The sequence below is a fragment of the Mauremys mutica genome, chromosome 11, assembly GCF_020497125.1.
Source record: "Mauremys mutica isolate MM-2020 ecotype Southern chromosome 11, ASM2049712v1, whole genome shotgun sequence".
Lineage (NCBI taxonomy): Eukaryota > Metazoa > Chordata > Testudines > Geoemydidae > Mauremys > Mauremys mutica.
In genome coordinates this window covers 17,571,868-17,594,006 of record NC_059082.1, presented here as the reverse complement: position 1 = coordinate 17,594,006, position 22,139 = coordinate 17,571,868, and the positions used below count along the sequence as shown (strand labels likewise).

Here is a 22,139-nt window from a genome sequence, read left to right as displayed (position 1 = left end):
TCAACCCAAGTATATGAAAAGCATGTTACTATGTCAATTCAAATTATATCACCATTAAAGAAAAAATCTCCAAAGGAAATTAAATACAAATAATTACACTAACATAACATTAATAACATTAAGGTTATAATTTAATTTAAAAAGTATAAGAAAATTGAGTCAGGTTTCCCATGTCACTTTTAGCCGGACTTTCTTGAGACTACCTACTGTAAAATGAGGATAATGACACCTTTGTTAAGTGATTTGATCTCTACTGATGAATAGCACTATATAAGAGCTAAGTACTCATTTTTTGTGTGTGTTCTGTTATCTCTCATCAGGGATTAGAACTGTGCTAGGACCTTTACAGTGCAAATACAAAACATTACTTGCTTGCTTTTTGTGTAACTTTCAGTATTATATTTATACCTGTGTGTGGATGTATGGCTGGTATGAACTTCAAGATATTGCTGGTTAAAGCCTTGATCCTGCAATCACATCTGTGTGGGTGAGTCCCTGTGCCCACTCCACACCCCATTGAAATCAAAGGGATACCTTGTGAGTGCAAGAGTCGGCCTGTGCACATCTGATTCCAAGACTGTGGTGTAAAGTCTCTTGTGTTCAACACCACACATTTATTTATTTTTAGCTGGTTTCCCAGTTCCAGCAAAGTTTTTGGTTATTCAACATATACGTATCTTTTCATTTTCCCCTCCCTTCAGCTTCACTGGAGCAGTTACCCACAGCTGATTTGCAGGTGGCGCAGAATTATACTCTGGTCAGCTAGAAGAGGGTGGGATTGCTCTTCAGGACTATTTTTCCCACTAGAGATTCCCACCAGATTATTTTGTTCTCCTCTTTCTTGTACCTCTTAAACTACTGGGCTGTATTCATTCCAGAGCATGTATTCATTCATAGGATTTTATTATTCAGCTACCTCTGATCGTAATCCGACATTACTTTAGCTGCTTTCCTTTCTTGCCTTTCAGAAATAAATCTGCTGTTCCCCAAGTATACTTACAGCCTCCTTCAGAATATCACAGAGCAAACCGCAGTCATGTGCCTATAGATAAACAAGCAAGATGGTCTGCTTATTTCTACAAATTAGTCTGTTCAATCTGTAGCAGTTTTCCAATGTGGGCAAGAAGAAATTCTTTCACCGTATAATGTTAGACATTAAAGGGCAATTTAACAAATCTTTAAAAAATATTTTAGATTATCCTGATTCTGCTAAAGGCGCTGACAAAATATCCCTTTATAATATATTTTTTCTACAGAGACTATAAAGACCCTTAGAAAATATCATTGTGTAAGAGATAAATAGATTTCCATGAGAACATGCTGCTAATAATGCTGAAGGGGCTTGATTTATGAGAAGAATTTTGCCAATTATTAGGTTACTAAATACATAATAAAAAGGTGGTTTCTGTTTGGAAAGGGGCTGAACATATGGTGTGGGGAGGGGGAAAAAAACCTTCAGAAGACTTTAGTTACCGCTGTCTGTGTCTTGCTCACAAGATTTCTTTTTTTATAGAAAATACATGAGTTTTAATGAAATAGTATTTTCTGTCTCATTGCCAGACTTTTTACAAGACATTTCTTCCCTTTTACTGTTTTAAGAGTTGAGGTGCTTTCCATGGAGAGAATTTTCATCCAAGACTTTGAGAGAACCTAAACTTGATCTTTTAAATGAAATTTAGCAAGAAAATATGCTGGTAGTTGGAATTTCTCTTCCTTCCCCCACCTGCCCCCCGCCCTTTCTCATTCAAAATAATGTGCTTTATTACACTTTCACAATACAGAAGGTAAATTCTTTATTTAAAATACATTATTTGAAAAAGATTCACACAAACCAATCAGTTGCCAAAAGCAAATGGGACAAATGCCCAGTTTTGCCAAAAAAGTGGGGTGCAGCCTGCTAGTGGCGTGTGGAGGAACGTTCGGGGGGGGAGCAGTGATACTTGGGGGAGGGAGACAAGAGTTTGGCCGATTGTGTCTCTGTTATGCCCTGCCCCTGAAGTGGGGGAGTGATGGGGTGTCACGTGTCACTCTGCAGCCCAATCAGAGGGCAGTGCGGTTAGGGGCCTAATTCAAACTTTTCTCCAGCCAGGCCATGGGCCCTACCCCGCAACCCGACTGGTAAGTGCCCAATGGAGTCCTGCAGCATCCACTTGTGCCAGGGCACTGAGCGTGTCCTGGCCCTGCAAGTGGTCCCTGGAGCCCCCATCCTGGTCTCATGTCCTTCCCACCCACCATCCTTCAGGACTGGTCTCCAGAGTCCTCTCCAGCCCAGCCCACCCCACCCCAACTTGTTTTTTTCCATCCCCTGTCTGCCTCCAGTCATCTGTTTCTGTCACTTCCTGGCAGGGGTGCCATTTAGGGAGGGAAATGGGGGCCACCTACCCCACCCTCTGAGTTTCATACCACCAGCTGCGAGCAACCCCCCACTGCTCCCCTGTCGCTCGCTCCTCTCCCTCATCCCCTCACCAGATGGAAATTGGCCCTTCCCCATACCAACATCTGAAATGGTAGCACTGCATGCTGGCCTCCTCTCAACTCCCCAGGGCTGCTCTTTGGAGTACCCTTGGTCCCTTCCCTCTACCCGGAGCCTCCTTCCTGCCCCTCTGCTATCCCAGCCCCCAAAGGGGCATCACACTGCTTTCTGGATCATAGTCCAATAGCTTCAACTCCTGGCTCCAAGCCCAAAAGTTCTCACACTTGCAAAACTCACACCCTACTTTGCTGTCCAGATCCCAGCCTATACTCATTCCTCTTCCCCTTGCCCCCATCTCTGCTACTTGGCCCAATTAGGGGTGCAGAGGAATCGGGGGATGAGTGGTGACTTGGGACAGCCCCATGTGTGCAGTTTTCAGTTTACGGAAATATAGTCACCCTACATATCACCCCAGTCATGTGGAGAAGAAGTAGACTCCGCCTAACTCAATGTTCAGAAGAAGCTTATCTGGGGAAAAGACACGTAAAATTCTAGAATTCATTTCTTTTGGAAACGTGAAGCAGACTTGAGAGTTAAGCTGGATTTTGAAACTAAATAGTATTTTGGCTAAGCACTACTGAAGTATTTCACTGAAAAGTTAAATCTCTTAGCCAAACTATGTCAAGAGAAAACACAATTAGTTGTTGATAAATATCCAAAAGCTTAATCACTAGGATACATTTTAAAAAGCACAGGAAAAATGTTCAAATTTATTTTATCTGCAGCAAAAGTTTTGCCAAAGGAAATATATTTATATTTAATCAAGATGAATTTAGGAGAAAATAGGCTTGTTTTAAAAGAGCCTGAAAGAATGACACCACCATATTTTTAAAAACAAAATGATCAGGATTGTCCTTCTCTCTTTCAGTTTTGGCTTCAAGTGAGCAAACCTAGGGCAATGGAAAAAACTCTAAGCCCTATATTCTGTGTGCTCTGGATCTGATCTAGGGCCCATTCAAGGCCAGGGAAAGGCTCCCATTGGCTTAAATAGATTTTGGATCAGGCCATATTTGAGCAGCAGAACTTATATCAAATGTTGCCTTCTCACAAACATGCCTCTGGCTGTAGGACTGGTTTGTAAATATGTTCTTCAGAAATAGTCAGTGTCCATCTATGACTATAAGAGTTGTTCACTAATGGTACCTCACTGTCCTTTCAAAACCAAATGGACTCCCTGAAATACCTGTCAGTGGTCTTTCAGATACCTACACATGACTCTCTAGAGCCACTGGGACATTTTCCCAGGGCACATTCCATTTACATTTGGACTAAGAGAGTCTAGAATAGGAGTTACTTGACAAGGGAAAAACATTAGGGCTTGTAGTTGAACCAGAGAGGTTTTGAAGTCTGCTTTCAGCAAAGTCAGAGTGAGCACTAGGGAGAGGGATTGGAGAGTCACACACTCAAAGTACGGTTGATTGTGTCATTGTGTGTCCGTCAGGACCGTGGTTTTTATGACAAAAAATTAAACTTTTAAATAAAAATGCTTGGTCTCTGTTACAGCAGTCAGCTGCTGAGCAAGACTCCTCCATGAATATTTTACAGATACAGACCTATACATTTTATTGTGGTGGATATCTATAAAGTGAACTTTCAAGGATTTAACTATGAATTGAATATTATTCAATATTTTAAATAATTGGCCTTGTTTTCATAAGTGCAGTGCACCTGGCAGCTCTCATGGAAAAATCAGCTCACTTATTTAGGTGCCTAAATGTAGATTTAGAGGCCTAAGTTTAGGAACCCTGTAGAGTGGAGGCCACTCCAGCGTGCCCCCTTTCGGTCAGGTGTGGTGCCACTGGTGAGCGCTGCCTCACTTCCATTCACCTAGGTCAAACTTGGGATGCCGCTTGTGCAGGGAAAGCCCCTGGCGGGTTGGGCTGGTTTGTTTACCTGCCGTGTCCGTAGGTCCAGCCGTTTGTGGCTCCCACTGGCTACGGTTCATTGCTCCAGGCCAATGGGAGCTGCTGGAAGCGGCACAGGCTGAAGGACGTACTGGCCGCTGCTTCCAGCAGCTCCCATTGGCCTGGAGTGGTGAACCGCGGCCAGTGGGAGCCGCAATTGGCCAGATCTGTGGACGTGGCAGGTAAACAAACCGGCCCACCAGGGGCTTTCCCTACACAAGCGTCATCCCAAGTTTGGGAAACACTGACTTAGGTTATAAACAAGTCCAGACAGACCTTTTAAATCAAGGAGCTCCCCTTTTCCAAGGGCCTCATTTATTATCAAGAGCCATAAACCTAAGTAGGAGCTCACTCGGATTCATCCAGGGACATTTGTCATCTCTGGCTTAGCCCAACTAGTGGTCTCTGGCTCCATCTGTCAGGAAATTTTTCTTTCTTGCTCTTGTAAATAATCTCTATTTCTGGAACCCCTCCTAGTACCATCCCTGGGTTACTCCTTTTCAGTCCCTCTAAGCAGAAGTCCGTAGCTCTCCTTTTTGGAGCTGGGCTGTATTGATTTAGTCTTTTGTTCTCACCTTAAACAGGATCCCCCTTCCCCTCCGTTCTCCTCTCTGGAGCTCGGTTCTATTAATCCAGCCCTCTGTTCCTCCTTAAGCAGGAGCGCTTAGCTCTCGTCCCTGGAGCTGAGTTGTGGATTAGCCCAGTTTTTCCCTCTGGTGACCCCTTTCCTTAATTAGGCGTCAGGGTGCTCGGGAGCCCAGCCTTTCTCTGCTGATGTTTCCTGGAGTCTATCCTGCTACGAGAGAGGAGGCAACCTTTGTCTTGGTCCCCTTCTCCCAGCTTATCCTCCAGTTGGCTGCGTGAGAGGAGAGCCTTGCCCTGCCCTCTCTGGAAGGCTCCTGGCCCCAGGTCATCAAAGAAACAGTAACAGAATTTCCTCCCGAACGCTTCTCGCTCCTGGGACTGCTCCCTCTTTCCCAGTGTCTCTTGGGAGACAGGTTCTTATATATGCAATCAGACCTTTGAGCCTCTTAAAGGGCCATGCTACATGATGGGGTGGGCTGACCATTAGGCCCCACTAGCCTTAAGAGACATCATCCTGTCACAAACCCATTTTTGAAAATATTGGCGGTGACAAATAGCTAGTCTTAGTCATGGTTACTTTGATATCTACTCATCATAATTATTAACCATAGAAATGCTGTGAAACTATGGACCTTTTAGTGTGATTTTCTTTATTTATCTGATACCTCACAACTGGATGATTTGTGATAAAGTCTAGTGCCATAGCCCACTGAACTTTTTTGTGCTAGAATCCTTGAAAGTGGCATTAAAATTAGCTGCTTGTTAGCTGGTATATTTCTTCCCTTGGGCACAAATCATATGCTACTACAGTTTAACAGACTGGAAGATATTTGACTGTAAGAATCAAATCAAAGGTTCACACTTTTTTGGTATATGATTGGACTTGCAGTGCATAGTAATCTGACAAACATGTATGTGCAAGTCAATAAGAATGTGAGTCCAATTGTTTTCTGTTTGCCATCTGTTCATTTGTTCTTTCTTTAAAAAAAAATTCTTTGGACTCATTTTGGAGACTAACCATTTCTTCCTCCTCATCTCCAATTTTCTTCCACAAAAAGAACAGGAGTACTTGTGCATACAAACTAACACGGCTGCTGCTCTGAAACCTGTCAATTTTCTTCCAAGTTACCCTTTCCAGCCACTGCCAGTTCAAGACTCATCAAGCCACAGGGAACTTGCTGCATTCTCTTAGGCTGTTGTTTCATCATAGGATTAGAGATGGAAGAGACTTCATAGTTCATCCAGTCCTTTTCCTTGATGATAATGAAGGATTATTTCCTACTTTACGTTTTCTAGTGTATGAGGCCATGATTTAGCAAAGCACTTATTTATATATATATAAGTATTTTGCTGGCTTGGGGCCTGCTGCTACTTTAGTAGTAGACTAAATAGGCTGAGTGCCTTTTACCCTCACGTGTGGAGGATTAAACTTTATTGCCAAGAGAGGGCTGGGAAGGAATTTTACTTCATGGCATAGACCTTGGGGCTTTCTAACCTTCACTTGAAACACTGAACACAAGTTACCTGTTAGGCTCAGGTGGGTGTTATTGTGCATTAACAATGTTGCATGAAGGTGAGAGAAAGGTAAATATCAGTGAACCTCAGTTTAGCCTGTTGTCTTCTTTTTTGTTCTTAAGTATGATCTCCCCCTATAATGTATCACTGACTGAATGTTACATAATGAACATATACAATATTTTTTACAGTAGTGCTTTGAATTTGTGGTCTTCTGGTTATAGCAAGGTACTGGGAACCAGGAGTATCTTGGAGCTAATGCTGCTCGAACCACTGAGGGACTCTTTGATTTTTGGCAAGTCACTTGGCTTCCTTGTACTTCAGTCAACGCAAATATAAATTACGTAAAATACAGCACCTCTTTGAAAACCTGATGCTACTTTTGAACTGAGCTTTTCTTGGAAAATAATGTAACCTTGTGTAATTGTTTATACAATATCTTGGTTTCCCAAACTTTTGAAGCTACTAACCTCCTTCTGGAGTAAAAAGTATTTTGCAACCCCCTACCTTAAAATCTCTAACCTCGAACATGAGCAAGTTATTTGTTGTAACCATACCAGAAATAATTAACTATAGATGTCAGACGGCAAATTTGAATTATAAAGGTGGCACAAAATTTTAGCTGAGGCAGGGAAGTATAAATTATACTGTGCAAGTTTGAGTGAATTTGGCCTTTTGTCTCCAAATCAGGCTTTGTTTTTAAGCATTTAAGAAGCTCCAGAAAAATGTATAGTATTTTATAATCTCTGGCATTTTTAAAATCTGTTTGATTTTTCTCATTATCTTTTCATCATTATGTAGTAAAGTAGTACAGTTTGTTTTGAGCAGAGTACACCTTGCTTAGGCTTCCCCCTTATTAGCTAACACACCATGTAGGCTTAGAGGGGGAATAGCTGATTTATCTTAGGTAATGTAGGTTTGTGTGAAGGGCAAATGTACTTATTGGTACATTCATTTTGTTTTAATGAGTGTTTGGCTCTCAGAAACCTGTGCTAAAGGCCTAGAACTTGTCACCATACCCATGTCATGGGCATGAAAGAATTCAGTGAGACTGTCATTTCTTTGAGATATTCCACCTCCATTTTCTCATCTTCTTGACCTTTCATCAGTAAGAATTAACAGAAGTTAAATCCTAGTGCTGCTGTTTTGATTCTAAACCTCAAATTAATACCAGAAGACATGTTTATGTATAAATATGAAACAATTACTTTAGATGTCCAGTGGTTATAGTAAAATAGAATGGAGGGATGTTACGTAAGGTTCAGTTGAACTTTGTAATAAGTTGATTGATGGCTTTACTGCTGCTGCTCAGAACCCTAGCAATGAAATTGACAAAAATCATGTCTGTGTTGCTTTACAGTGGAAGCAGAGGCAGTCTCTGGGAGAACTGCAAGAATGGGGATTTGGGTATTGGCTGTTGATTTCCTCCTCTCCCATAATCAGAAGCCAGAAGTTTGAATAAGTGAGAATAGTTTAATCCCTCACCAGTCAAGTGGTTCAGAGATAAGGGGAGAAGAGGATTAAAAATAGGGAGAACTTTCCCTTCCATCAGTCAGGGGGCTGGGGAAGTTCGGTTTGAGCAAGCATCTACTAACCTCAGGTGGATACCAAGCTTGATTCAGGAAGATGAGCACCTTAATAGAAATCCTACCATCTTCCCATTCTCAGCAGTCAAAGGTGCAAACTGGTCATCTCATCATGTCTCCTGGACCTCACTGGTGGGATGGAATGGCGTTGAAGGGCAAGGGAGACCTTCATTGTTTGGTCTCTGGCTAGCAGGGTATCTGGGAAATTTTTCAAATTAATGTTTATCTATTTCTTCCCCGACTTTAAATCTGCTTGCCAGGTATGGTAATGTCTATGTCCTATTTCCTCCTTTAATGGCAATCTGACATTTATTTAAAATTTCTTTTTAAAACATTTTACGCAATTACTATTTTTATTATGGTTGCCTACTTATATTATCACCTACCAACTTTCCACTTCATCACAATAATATTTAAGAACAGCATAAAATCTGGTTTAAAATGACTGTTCTAAATCTGAAGTACATTTATAATCCACCTGACATGTTTAACTTGAAGCTAATAACATTAAACTGTCTGTTAAGTTTTCTTAAAACACCAGGATGATGTGTAATTGTTTTCTGAAAGTAGAGGCACTTTAAATCTTCAGCTCTCATTTAAGTAATGAGTGTACTGCAGACTAGCCAAGCCATTAAAATTGATGCCATCAACTAAAAAATGTGGTGAACGCTCACAAAGTTCTGACATTTGAATGACTGTCTAAGCAAAATATTCATAATAATAAAAGTTTTATAAAGAATACTGAAAGATCCCATATGGAAAAAAATGGACCATGAAACAAACTAAGACATACTGTATTCAAATAAATACATTGTAGGAATGAATGCACAGTAAAGCTGTTCAAATGTTGTTAGTAGAACGAGTTGAAAAAATGTCTAAATTTAGATGATTTTTGGTGAACTTTTTTCTGTTTTTTGACTAGCTGGTAGACTTGTTGAGACTTTTTGGAAATTCTTTTGAAAGCTGTTCATGAATTTTTTGTGTGTTTTGAACAGAGCTCAGTCAATTAGATTTCAGCATTGGCTTGCCATGACAATTGACTCAGATTCAAGTAGATAATTATTTTTGACCCCAATCTTTGCTATCTATCTCTGTCCTTCAGTTCTATTCGGTACTTAGTAGCATCTACAATAGTTAAGCAAACTAGTTTCTCTTATAATCCCCACATATAACTTTCTAAAGCACTCACCTCTTGGGTTGAAATTTTCCATCATTATGGCCAAAGTTTGTTTGCCTTAATCTAGCAAGTAGTCTTGTATTTCACCCAGTGGCTAACTGCTCATTAGCTTCTGACACTTAAATAAATGTGTGTGTGTGAAACATATTTCAATTTTTCTTGTAACACTTATTAAATTGTTATTTCAGCTTCAAATGTTGGCATCTTATATATTCAAAGCTTAATGATATATGTCTGAATGCTTTGTAGTTTAAATATTTACTTTATAAAGATGGGAAACACAAGTTAGTTAATCACTGCATATCCTTCTGGCAAACTTGTTTATGGGAAATTAAGCAAAGTACGTTATATACCTTTTTCTGGGAAGTGTGGTGGAATAATTTGGATTCTCTTCTATCCCTGAGCTCAGCAACTCTTTCCAAAATGTTAGCGATTTATAACAACACTTTGCACTGCTCACTTTCAAAGCATTGTACAAATATAATTAACCTTCACAACACTGTTGTAAAGTAGGTCAGTGAATGTCGTTCTCCATAGTTTAAACCTGGGGAAATTGAGGTAGAAATGTTAAGTAATTTATCCAAGAGCACTGTTCTTAGCCACCAATACTTTGCTCACATCACTAGATTACACTCTTCTCATTTATTCCTATATTCAGGGGCAGCTCTAGGCATTTTGCCGCCCCAAGCACGGCAGCCTGCCTGCCGTCCTCGTGGCGACTGGCAGAGCGCCCCCAGTGGCTTGCCGCCCCAAGCACGCGCTTGTGTGCTGGGGCCTGGAGCTGCCCCTACCTATATTCTCATATAAGGCCTGATCCATAGCTGGAGCGGCTCCAGGCACCAGCGCAGCAAGCGCGTGCCTGGGGTGGCAAGCTGAGGGGGGGCGACGTGCCAGTTGCTGTGAGGGCGGCAGTCAGGCAGCCTTCAGCAGCATGCCTGAGGGAGGTCCACTGGTCCCGCAGCTTCGGTGGCAATTCGGCAGAGGGTGCTGAAGGCGCGGGACCGTCAAATCACCTGCAGAAATGCCGCCAAATCCGCATGATCAGTGGACCGCCTGCAGGCACGCCACTGAAGACCGCCTGACTGCCGTGCTTGGGGCAGCAAAAAACATAGAGCCGCCCCTGTCCATAGCCCATTGAAATCAATGGAAAATCTCTCAGCGACTTCAAAAGATTTAGGATCAGGGTCATACTAAACATGTGAAAGGTTGTGACCGCTGTGGGCATATTGGAGCCAGCATGAGCAGACCTCCAAAAGTAGCTGGCTTGACTGAAGCATTACTGAAAACTATGCTTATTTGTATGATGGACTTTAGTTGGAACCCTGAGTTGACCATGACCAGCTAACAAATACATAATCATGTCTTGCCCTATCTACACGAGGTGTGAAACCCTGTTTAAAATCTTGTTTACTAACACACTTTTAAAGCACTACCATTGTCCCTATTCTAGACATGCTTTTTACAAACAATTTCTATTTATATGATTCCTTAATTTAAAACAATTAAATTAACTTAGTGCTCTTGATATGTGATGGGGTTTATAGCCTAAGCAACTGTCATCCCCTCTTCACTGCAGAACGGGTTCATGGAAAGCAGTAGCAATGTAAGGTTCTCCAGACCACTTTGCCAGTGATGTGGCCACTGCATTGCTATGAGACAGGTTGCAGGCTTCAGCTCTTTGCAAAGGATCATGGCTCTCTTCCATTCAGTCCAGAGAATTAGTGTTAGAACTCTATGGATTGTTTTTGAAAATTTGTAGACCATTACTGTATGTAGGGTGTCTATTTCTGATAGATGATTAAGATTACTTACCCTATAATTGATACTTCCATTTCAAGTCAACAGTCCAAAAATCAAGATGGTAGCAACTATCAGCCTTTTTGTAACATTCTCATCACGTATACTCAGGACCGAATGTTCAAAATCCTGTGCACAAAATTGTGTGTAAAATACATCACGTAATTTGCTCATATGCAGGCATGTGGTCACCATAGCTGTGTTGCAGTTGTGTGCATGTAGTGTTTGAAAGTTTTGGTGCTTGTCACCAGAAGCCATAAAGTGACCTCTTTGTATCTCTTACAGATAAAAGCAGAGCAGGCGCAAGATGCATACTTCTTGCCTGAGTTTGCACTTTCTCCACAGGGGAGTTTTCTTGAAGATACAACAGGAGAACAATTCCTCATTTACCGCTATGATGATCAGGTCAGTATGCTGTATGATCTATGTAAAAACAATAGAGCTTTGTCATATTCACCCCATAGTGAATTGTTTGAATGTTTCTGTGAAACAAATCAGTCATTCATTTTGTATTGCCTTTGGATGGTGCATCAGGTTGGAATTCAGTGAATCAAATAACACATTAAACAAGAAGCAAAATTAGAGCAGTTAATTGTAGAAATTAAATAACACTTCATAGAAATAAAAGAAAACTTATGGAAAAGTCTTAGAGTTTAATAGAGTGGAATTCTATAATGTTGTGAGGATATTTAATAGAGTTCTATAGAAGTACTCTAATTAAAATACATGCAACTAATAACAATTGGTATCCTTTCTGTGGGTCATTTGGACTATCTAAAATAATTCTATAGCAGGGATATACATTTCTGTTAAGGGAGATGTCTACTGAGATTTAAAAAACCTACAGAAATCATATTTCATTAAATTCGACATGACTTTTTCACAGGGGAAACTTGTTTGTATGTTAATGCTTTACAGTTGTATAACAACATATAGATAATAAGTGATTTTCATAACATCTCTGTGACAAGTCTCTCAATTTTTCTAAGTTTACACAGTCAATTGTAGAGCCAATATTGGAACTCAGAAGTTTCTGGTTCTGTGCTTGGTTGCCCAAAACTTGCTGCTACTTTTCATATGTCACTTTAAAAAGAAATGAAAAATATTTATTATTTAGAAAGTCTATTTTTATAAAGAAAGATTAGTGAATGCAGTTTATATTTTCTAAATGACCAAAATAACTGAATTAACATAATGGGCTGAATTATACTGGGATATGAAGTATTGTATCTTACAAATTATTTGAATGTTACTTGGTATTTTGTATTTCTAGCTTATTTAAGAGGTCGGTGACCTAGCATGTTTTTAAAGTGAATTGCAAAGGAACAAACACAGGGAGCATGGTAATGGATGAAGCAGGGTATCTGGAAAGTAACAAATGTTGTATCTTAATTAAAAAACAGTAATGCTTTCTCCAGACCCTATAGATAAATTATAGTAAACATGGAATATAGATATAAATGTACAGAAAGTACATGAAAGAAACCCTGTTAATCTTGGCAAAAGATCTAAAGTAAACCTAGGAAGTGTATGGCATGCTGTGGAAATTTACTCATAGCACAATGTGTTCCAGAAGCCCACTGAACTCCACATCAAAACTGTCTGAGTTGCATTTGTAGACATACAGAGTACATTTTTTAATGTGAGCGCAGTAGGAAGATTCTTAGAAAACAATGCACGTAAAGTGAAAGAAGAGCAGTTCTTACCCTCAGGTCTGGGTACGCTGTCTGCAATTGATTGCCAGTTTTATTGTGAAGGGTGGTCTCATCGCAGTATCTGTTTTGAGGAAAAATATTGTGGTGTTTAACCATTGACTCTAAGGGCAAAGACTGAGATGGGCTTTGTAGCCTCTTCTTGCCTAAAACTGAGTATCTGTTTAGGAAGAGTTAAAGGAGTAGTTAGAATCTGAAAACATGCTGAACTACTGTAAATTATTTGTTTGAATGCTATTGAAGTATATGTAACAGTAATTACTTCTGTTACCCTGGAGGCTTTTGATAGATCTATAGAGAAGGTACCTAGATGAGATATCCCCTGGACTCAACACCTGGGAAAGCAATAACTTACAGAATAGTAAAACACAGCTGCAGCACAGGCTGCATTTAATGACAAACTTGTAAAAAGCCCAATAAAGATTATACACTTTTTGATGAAAATAGCTTCCATTGAGTGAGCAATATTTAGAGAAGAGGACAGTAAATCCAAACATAACTGCGTGCATTTCAGAGACTTAATCAATCACAGTATATGGTGAATACTATAGCTCATTTCTGAAAACGCCTGTTCCAAGGCCCATTGCAGTCAGCGGAAAGATTCCTATTAACTTCAATGTGGTCTGGATCAAATCCTGCCTGTGAACAACCTGAGTAGTTCTTCCACAGATGACATGTAACTCTGAAGCTTGCTTGCAGGAAAGGGCTTGGTTTTAGAATTAGTCTGATACTATACTTACAGCCCCTCCCAAGAAATTAAAATTAGTCATCTTGAAAATAACTTTGGATTCCTGGAACTCTTAAAATAGTAGACCTACAAATGAAGAACTCAAAAGTCAATACAAATAATAGTACTAGTGCTTTAGAATGGGAATTCAATTCTATAGAATTTTTTTAATATAATATCAAACTGTTGAATGCAAACAGTAATTGCTACAGCTATATGGCAGAGCCTTCTGAGAGTAAATTAGGAACTCTTTCATGATTGGGAAAACTCTTTGGTTGAATTGGTTGGCGATATAAATAAAATAATTTATAATTAAATCTACTGTTACTATCACTTACTATCACTACTGTTACTATCACCTGTGTGAGATAATATATATATTCATTCATAGGAATATCTATCTATATCTATCCTAAAAATGTGTGTTTATATATATAATACAGAATTTACCATATGCCTCTTGGTTAGCTGAAAACTTAAATGTACTAATTCTCTATATTTCATTCTGGAATGGAAGAAACTCTAAAGGCAGAATATGAAATTCTTCACCAGGTAATTCTCTTTGAATTCTCTGGGCTAGATCCTCAGCTGGTATAAATCAACATCAATCAATAGAAATACACCAGTGTAGGATCTGAACCATGATTATATTGGTCAGATTCTTGATATGGTTGCACTGTTGGCAGACCTTGGGAGCACCATTTCCCACCCTTCCCAACTATCTATGAAATAGTCTGTATCTTGAGTTGTATTTATTTTGTATTCAGTTTTAATGCTTAGAAAATACGGACAAGTTCAGCAATCAGTTGTTTTAGCATCATCATCACCGTCATGATCCAAGATTAGTTTCCTTATGTTCTCCAAACACAGGAATGTTTCAAAGAAGTTTTCTTTGGCTGTTGTGTGTGATATTTTTCAAGCCGTGAGCCAGTTTAATCTGACCATTCATTCCTTTGTTAGTAAGTAATCTTGGTAAAATAGAGCTGTTACTTAAATATTCAATAGTATTTGCTATCTTAAAAGACAAGCTTAAAGCAAGTAAGTATTAATGGGAACACATTGTACTCTGTTCTAGCCCAACAGAATTACATATGGATATACAACATAGTACGTTTTGTTCTGGTTTGGTCTGGCAAGAGTGTGCTGAAATTTTTCTACAAGATTACACTAAACCTTTCACATGTTGGGTTGCTGTGAGTATACTAAGGAATTATAAGCAGATGAAGTACTTTTCTTAGATGGCTTGTAAGACCACTGTTAAATATGTTTGATCAAATGTTTTTTCTAAGGAAATCTATGGTTGCAGAAGAAACTGTGTAGGGCCTGCTTGTCCACAGTTAGATATTTTTGTGAACTATAAAAATAGTACGTAACATGGTTTCTAGCACATTTTCTCTTTTATCTTCAGGGAAAAATAAAGACAGTAAATTAAAACAATCAAGGGTTCCCCAAGAGCAGAACCGTGCTCAGACGTAGAAGGATGCATTTTCTAATTGCTCCAGGAATGTTAAATAAGCTACATCTTGCATTGGTAGATTGTATACCACAGTTCAAAATTCTATTGAGTCAATGTCATTTAAATATAACTTAGTATGAAATAAATTTTGGTATGTGGCCAAAGATTTTGCTTGCCCTGAGACATGCCAGACAAGAAAGAAAACTTTACTTCCCCTTCACTCTGAATTTTTTTTTCTTTTTTAAACACATCCCATTTTGAGATGCTAGTTGTACTTTGCCATAAGGAATAGTTTACTTTGCTGGTTTTTTTTTTTTTTTTAAGATTCTCAACTTTTAATCTGCTACAAGGAAATTTTTTTTCCAAAATACTAGTAGTACTGGAAGGTTTTCTTGCAGAAATAAAATGTTCTTGTTTTCTGACACTTGAGGTACTGCTTTCAAGTATTAAAACCACTCTGTATGACAGACCACCAACAAAGACCACGGTGAGAATTTGGTTGGTCAAAAACTATTTGAAGCACCTTCTCACTTTGGTTGGTTGGGAAAGACACCCTCTTTATTCAAAATCTATCTTCCCTTGTTAAGCGAGAAAAGGCTTTCTTGACTTCTTTGCCTCTAGTGGATCTTACATCTTCTAAGTTTTGTGATATGTGTCATCTTAAACTCCTAACAAGAGAGTCATGATTTTGGCATCAGATGTGGAGCTAAACTGTCAAATCTTGGCAAGGAAACAGTGTTTCTAAACAAATCTTTAAAAACTTTCAGCAGAAAAGATGGTAAATATTAGATTCTTGAGAAATCACCCATCAAGAAATTAGTATAATGGAAATCTGCACTTGGAGAGTTCAGAGAGTGTGTTTGGATGCTTCAGGTGAAATGTAGGCCAGTGTGTCTGTTTCCAGTATATGTTGCAATATACAAGTTGGATTTGCAAGCAAAAGAAATCTGCCGTGAAGTGCAGGTTGCACACTAGGGAGACTGAAATATGCCTATGTATGCCTGGTCCTCCAAGAGGACGCATATCCTGGCTGTCTTGTAAAATAAAACTTTGGAATGATATTAAAAAGATGGTGCAAAAAGGCCTTGCAACCCAGGACCTGGAGGATCTCAAGGTTGTCAAGAGAAGAATATCTGAGTTCCTTTTACTCTTCCAAGTACCTATTAAGCTAAGGTTCATGTAATAACACAATGCTTTTAAGATGCTGTAATCCATAGTAAAACACAGAAAACAGTGTGATAGGTCTCACTTGCAATGGGGTAAAATTGGAATAACTTCATAAGAGTTATTCTGGATTTTCACTGGTGTAACTGAGATCAGAATCTGAGATCAGTGACCACAGCTTGTTCACTAAGCATAGGTGAAATTGGATTATCTCTCAGTTGGACTCATATTCTCTCCAGTGAAACCATGGGTACCACTTCTGTGTTTATAGTGCATTAGTACATGTTTTCAAACACGTTTCAAAGCTAGCTATATACCTTTGGCCTTAACATGAAATTTAATGACCTGATGTAAATCCTCATTTGCCAGCTCTTACTTCTAATGTGTCCATGGGCAGTTAGCAACAGATTTGTATTTACTGGTATAACATACAAGGTTATATGTATGCAGTGTTGTTGTAGCTGTGTCCATCCCAACATATTAGAGAGACAAGGTGGATGAGGTATCTTTTACTGGACCGACTTCTGGTGGTGAGAGAGACAAGCTTTTGAGCTTACATAGAGCTCTTCTTCAGGTCTAGGAAACTTATTCAGTGTATGGCTACACTTGCAGCTGTACAGCGCTATGAGTTAAACCCGCCTTCATACAGCTGAGTAGGGAAAGCCCTGCAGTCTGTCCACATTGACAGCTGCCAGCGCACTGTCGTGGCCCCATTTGCGGCACTTGCAGCGGCATTGGGAGTGATGCATTATGGGCAGCTATCCCACAGAGCACCTCTTCCCATTCTGGTGTCGTGGGTTGTGGGAAGGGGTTGGGGGGTGCGGTGCATTCTGGGTCTGGTCCCAACACCCTGTGACGCATCGCTTTGCATCCCAGCAATCCCTGTGTTTCCGTCCACATTTGGCGCCATCTTTCAAAGCCATCTTTCAACGGTTTCTGTGCAGCACGATCTGTGTTCCGTTTTGGTCTGCAGGAAATGGAACCCGAACTGCTGAGGAGTATGCTGACAAGTCTCGCCAGCACATCACATTTGGCAGTCAAGCTATTCCTTAAGATCCAAAGTGACAGTGAGGAGTCCGACAATGATATCAAGTCGCGTAACGCGTATGACACGAAATTGCTTGTGGCATTCACGGACATGCTCAGCACTGTGGAATGCTGCTTTTGGGCTCGAGAAACGAGCACTGAGTGGTCGGATAACATCGTCATGCAAGTCTGGGATGACGAGCAGTGGCTGCAGAACTTTCAGAGGAGAAAAGCCACTTTCATGGGACTGTGTGCTGAGCTCGCCCCCACCCTGCGGCGCAAGGACACGAGATTGAGAGCTGCCCTGCCGGTGGATAAGCGGGTGGCTATTGCAATCTGGAAGCTGGCAACTCCAGACAGCTACCGATCGGTCGCGAACCAGTTTGGAGTTGGAAATTCGACAGTTGGAATCATGTTGATGCAAGGTTGCAGGGCCATTAATCGCATCCTGCTCAGAAGAACCATGACTTCGGGTAAAGTGCAGGACATTGTGGATGGCTTTGCCCAAATGGGTTTCCCTAACTGTGAAGGGTCAATAGATGGGACACATATTCCTATTCTGGCACCACCTCACTTAGCATCCGAGTACGTTAATTGGAAGGGGTAATTCTCTATGGTTCTCCAGGTGCTTGTGGATCACCGTGGGCATTTCATTGACATTAATGAAGGCTGGCACGGAAAGTCGAAATGCCCATTGTGATCCTTGGAGACCCGGCTTACCCGTTAATGCTGTGGCTCATGAAACCCTACACAGGGAGCCTTGACAGCAGCAAGGAACAGTTCAAATACAGACTGAGCCGGTGCCGAATGACTGTGGAGTGTGTTTTTGGCCATTTAAAGGGCCGCTGGCGATCTCTGTATGGGAAGCTGGACTTGGCCAAACACAGCATCCCCGCGGTTATATCCGCGTGCTGTACCCTCCATAATATTTGTGAGGGGTGAAAGCTTCATTCAGGCATGGACCTCTGAGGTTCAACACCTGGAGGCTGAATTTGCACAGCCAGAGAGCAGGGCTATTAGAGGGGCCCAGTGCAGGGCTGCCTTGAGGGAGCAATTTGAGGCTGAAAACCAGCAGTAATGTCTGGTGCCCTGCCCGGGAATGAAGTGCAGTGGTTACAATGTTAGTAGGAATGTGTGTTTGCTAAACTGATTTGCAGTGCCTGTTTCTTTCCTGGGCTAAGGTATCTTTTACTTTATGCAATAATAAAGAATGTTTTCAAAGACAAAGAATCCATTTATTGAAAAGAAAATTCATGTAATGAAAAGAAACACAACTTCTTGGGAATCAGAAAGGGCAATGGGGTGGGGTGGGAAACGGTACAATCACAGATTTGCGTATGTCCTGTCTGGAGTGCTGTGCAATGAGTGCTGCACTTCAGGATGGCTATACTGCATGGTGATGGGGGTTGAGTGCAGAGGGTAAGGGTCATAGTTTTCAGGGCTGGGTGGTGAAGATAAAGGTGTCGGAGGCAGCTGGTGGTGGTGAGAACCCAGATGTTGGGGAAAGTGGGTTGGAGGTGACATGGGGGCACCAGGGAAAGAGTTTTGGGACAAGGGTGGCGGGGCGGGGGGCGCAGTAGTGCTCCGCCTGCATGGCTACAAGCGCCTGGATAGAGTTTGCTTGGCGCTCCATGATGCTTATCAGCCGATCCGTGCTTTGCTGCCGGTGCTCTGTGCTTTGCCGCCAGTGCGCTGCGTTTTCCTGGTGGATCCTGCTTTTGCTCTTCCTCCACTCCTGTGCTTTTTGATTCTCTTTAAGAGATTGATGCATCACTTCTTGCAGCATCTCTTCTTTGCTTTTTCGTGGTCTCTTCCTGAGTCTTTGCAGTCTGTCAGCCGGTGATAACACGGACTGCTTAGATCTCAAGGTTGCATCTGTAAAGGCAAAATGCAACACTTAACAGAGGCAGCATTGTTTATATCAGACAGAGTAATGATTCCCCCACACTTAAGGAGGGCACACACAGTCTACACAATAGCATAATTTTCCTGTCCCAAAAAGAGCACACATAACTCACGGGAGCCCCAAAATGGTGAGTAAGGGAGACTGATTGTTTCACGGCTGTACTGTCCTCTGGGTTTTGTTTCACGGCTGTACTGTCCTCTGGGTTTCTGTGCCTTGGGGAGAGCCAACAGCTACAGGGAGGCACCTACACTGAACACTGTCCCAACATTTTCCACAGGAGTTCGTCCTGGAAGATATCTTGCTGCTGAGGGTGACCTGGGAAGCAAGAGAGGGTCTTCTACTGCAAAGCAGCTTCCACCCTGGCCCATATGAAGCTTGCCTGTGTGCAGCAATGGTCCCCCCGCTCCTCACAGCACAGTGGTGCAGATATGTAAGCTTGACTGGGACAAGGACCACGGTGGCCCTCCCAAGAAACTTGCGCAAGCACATTGCCCACATTCTGGATGAGACTTTTGAAGAGATTACCGAGGTCGATTACCGTGATGTGATAGACCACATCAATGCGCTATTCCGCATCTAGGCTTGCATGCAGCCCTAACCATCCTCTCCCAAAGAGCCCACACCGAAAAAATTCCTTCCCGAAAAAAAAAGCCACTTACTGGGAAACTGCTATTCTGTTTGTCCTCCACCAAGTACCGGCCGCTGTGATTGGCTACCTTCCTCCTGGCTCGAGAAGAGCTGGCTACATGCCTCCAGGGATTCTGGGGTGTCTCCCTCCCAGCACCCTCACTCCTGCTTTCCTCCTCCCCCCGCTCTGAAGTGTCCATGGTGGTGCTTGGAGTGGAGGTGGGGTCACCCCCAAGTATCGCATCCAGCTCTTTGTAGAATTGGCAGGTTGCAGGGGCAGCACCAGAGCAGTTGTTTGCCTCGCGGGCTTTGCGGTAGGCATTCCGCAGCTCCTTCACTTTAATCCCGCATTGCAGTGCATCTCCATCATGGCCCCTTTCCATCAGGGCCCTTGATATCTGCCCAAAGGTATTGTAATTCATATGGCTGGAGTGCAGCTGGGACTGGACAGCTTCCTCCCCCCAAACACTGATGAGGTCCAAAAACTCTCCATTGCTCCATACTGGGGCTTGCTTGGTGCGTGGAGACATGGTCACTTGGAAAGATTTGCTGATTGCTCAGCCAGGCGTGGAGTGCTAACAGGAAGGGGATTTTTAAAATTCCCGGGGAATATAAAGGGTGGATCTGACTGTTGGTCACCTGAGGGCAGAGCAGTAGAGTTCAAACTGATGACCAGAGTGGCTAGAACAGGCATTGTGGGATACTGCCAAATACTTCTGGAGGCCAATCAGAGAGCATTAGGTGGCCACACTGGCGCCGCAGCACAGCAGCCGCGGTGCAATAATCTTTATTTCTCTTGGGGAGGTGGAGTACCAGCAGCGCTGTAGCTGCGGAGACACAGCACTGTACATGCCTTGCCAGTGTGGACGGGGAGTGAGGTACAGTGCTGTGGGTGGCTTTATTGCACTGTAACTTGCAAGTGTAGCCAAGGCCTTAGAGTGTCACAGCTAAACAGATTGTTTAGCATACATAATTAACACATTTCAATGGACCCTTCAAGGTGAAGTGACCCATTAACATGCCTTCAGTCATAGGGGGGGAAGGTGCAGAGGTTATTATTGGGTTATATATTGTCTCTATTCAGGCTATGATTTTTAGCATCTAGCAAAGTTATGAATTTAAGCTCCCAGGCTCATCTTTTGAAAGCGGTGTGCAGGTTTACTATAAGGTTGAAGGCTGATAGGTCAGATAGAGAGTGCTCACCCACAAGTGATATAGTGTGTTTTGTCTTTTATCATTTTCCTGTGTGAGTTCATTCAAGAACATAGTGATTGTATGGTTTCACCCTGGAGTTGCTATTGGGGCATTTAGACTGCTGGATGAGGTATACCACATGTGATAGGCATGCATAGGATCCATGGATCAGATACGGTGTGTTGTCGGGGGTGATGATCATTGTAGCAGTGGAGATACATCTGCAAGTTTTGCATCGGTTGTTCTGCAGGGTCTGGTGCCGCTTTGAGGGAGCTTGCGTTTGGGGGGTTGTTTGAAGGTCAGAAGAGGAAGTTCAGGAAAAATTTCTTTCAGGATGGAGTCCCCATTGAGTATGGGTTGTAGTAGTTTGATATCCGGTATGGGTTCCACTTTGGGGTGGTAGATGACAACTAAGGGTGTCTGATTGGAGGGGGGTTTATTTCTGTATTGAATCAGGTTCTCTCAGGGTATTTGTGTGGCCCGTTCCATGATGCAATGTACTTCTCAGGTGGAGTGTTCTTGTTTGGTGAAAGCGGTTCTGAGTGTGTTGAGGTATATAGCCTGGACTGTCTCCTCTGAGCATATTCTGTGGTATCTGAGTGCCTGTCGGTAGATAACAGATCTCTTGGTTTGTTTGGAGTGGTTACTGGATCTATGAAGGTAGGTGTGGTGATCCGTGGGTTTCTTGTATATGATTGTCTGGAGGGTTCCATTCTTGAAGCTGATTGTGTTGTCCAGGAAGTTGATGCTGGTGTGGCAGTGTTCCACAAAGAGTTTAATGGATGGGTGGTGGTTGTTGAAGTTGTGGTGGAAATCTATGAGGGAGTTTAAGTTGTCTGTCCAGACAACGAAAATATCTTTGATGTATCTCAGATACAGCATTGGTTTCCTGGTGCATTTGTCCAGAAATTTTTCTTCAAGGTGGCTTATGAAAAGATTGGCATATTGATGGCTCCTCAGACTTCAAAGGGAGTTGAATAAGGTCATATGTTGATAAAGCTGTGTAAAGATATAAACATGAATAGGTGTTTCGTGGTTTGTGAAATTTAATGAAGGATGATTTTAGGTGTTCATTTATATTGACTACTCTTTTCTTTCCTTTACTCTCTGTCTTTTGAGGTTTGTTTTCTGTTTGTCACTAGTGTTTTGTGAATTTAAAGAAAATAATTTAAATTAAAGAACTTTAAAGAATTAAGTTAAATAATTTTAGTTCCTTAATCAGCTGAAATGTGTTTTTGATTTGGGGAGTCAGGATTTGGGGCTGGGAGGCATCGATGAAAGACTAATGAA

At 41.6% G+C, this 22,139-nt stretch overlaps 1 protein-coding gene across 6 annotated transcripts in view; it reads left to right on the top strand.

The window, feature by feature from the left end:
- The window catches only part of ADAMTSL3 (ADAMTS like 3), a 287,105-nt gene that overhangs the window by 37,395 nt on the left and 227,571 nt on the right, over positions 1–22,139 (top strand). For all 6 annotated transcript variants that reach the window (XM_044981169.1, XM_044981163.1, XM_044981164.1 and 3 more), the window contains one exon: positions 11,323–11,442. In XM_044981169.1, coding sequence (XP_044837104.1) covers positions 11,323–11,442 — 120 coding nt within the window. The remainder of the gene's footprint in view (positions 1–11,322; positions 11,443–22,139) is intronic.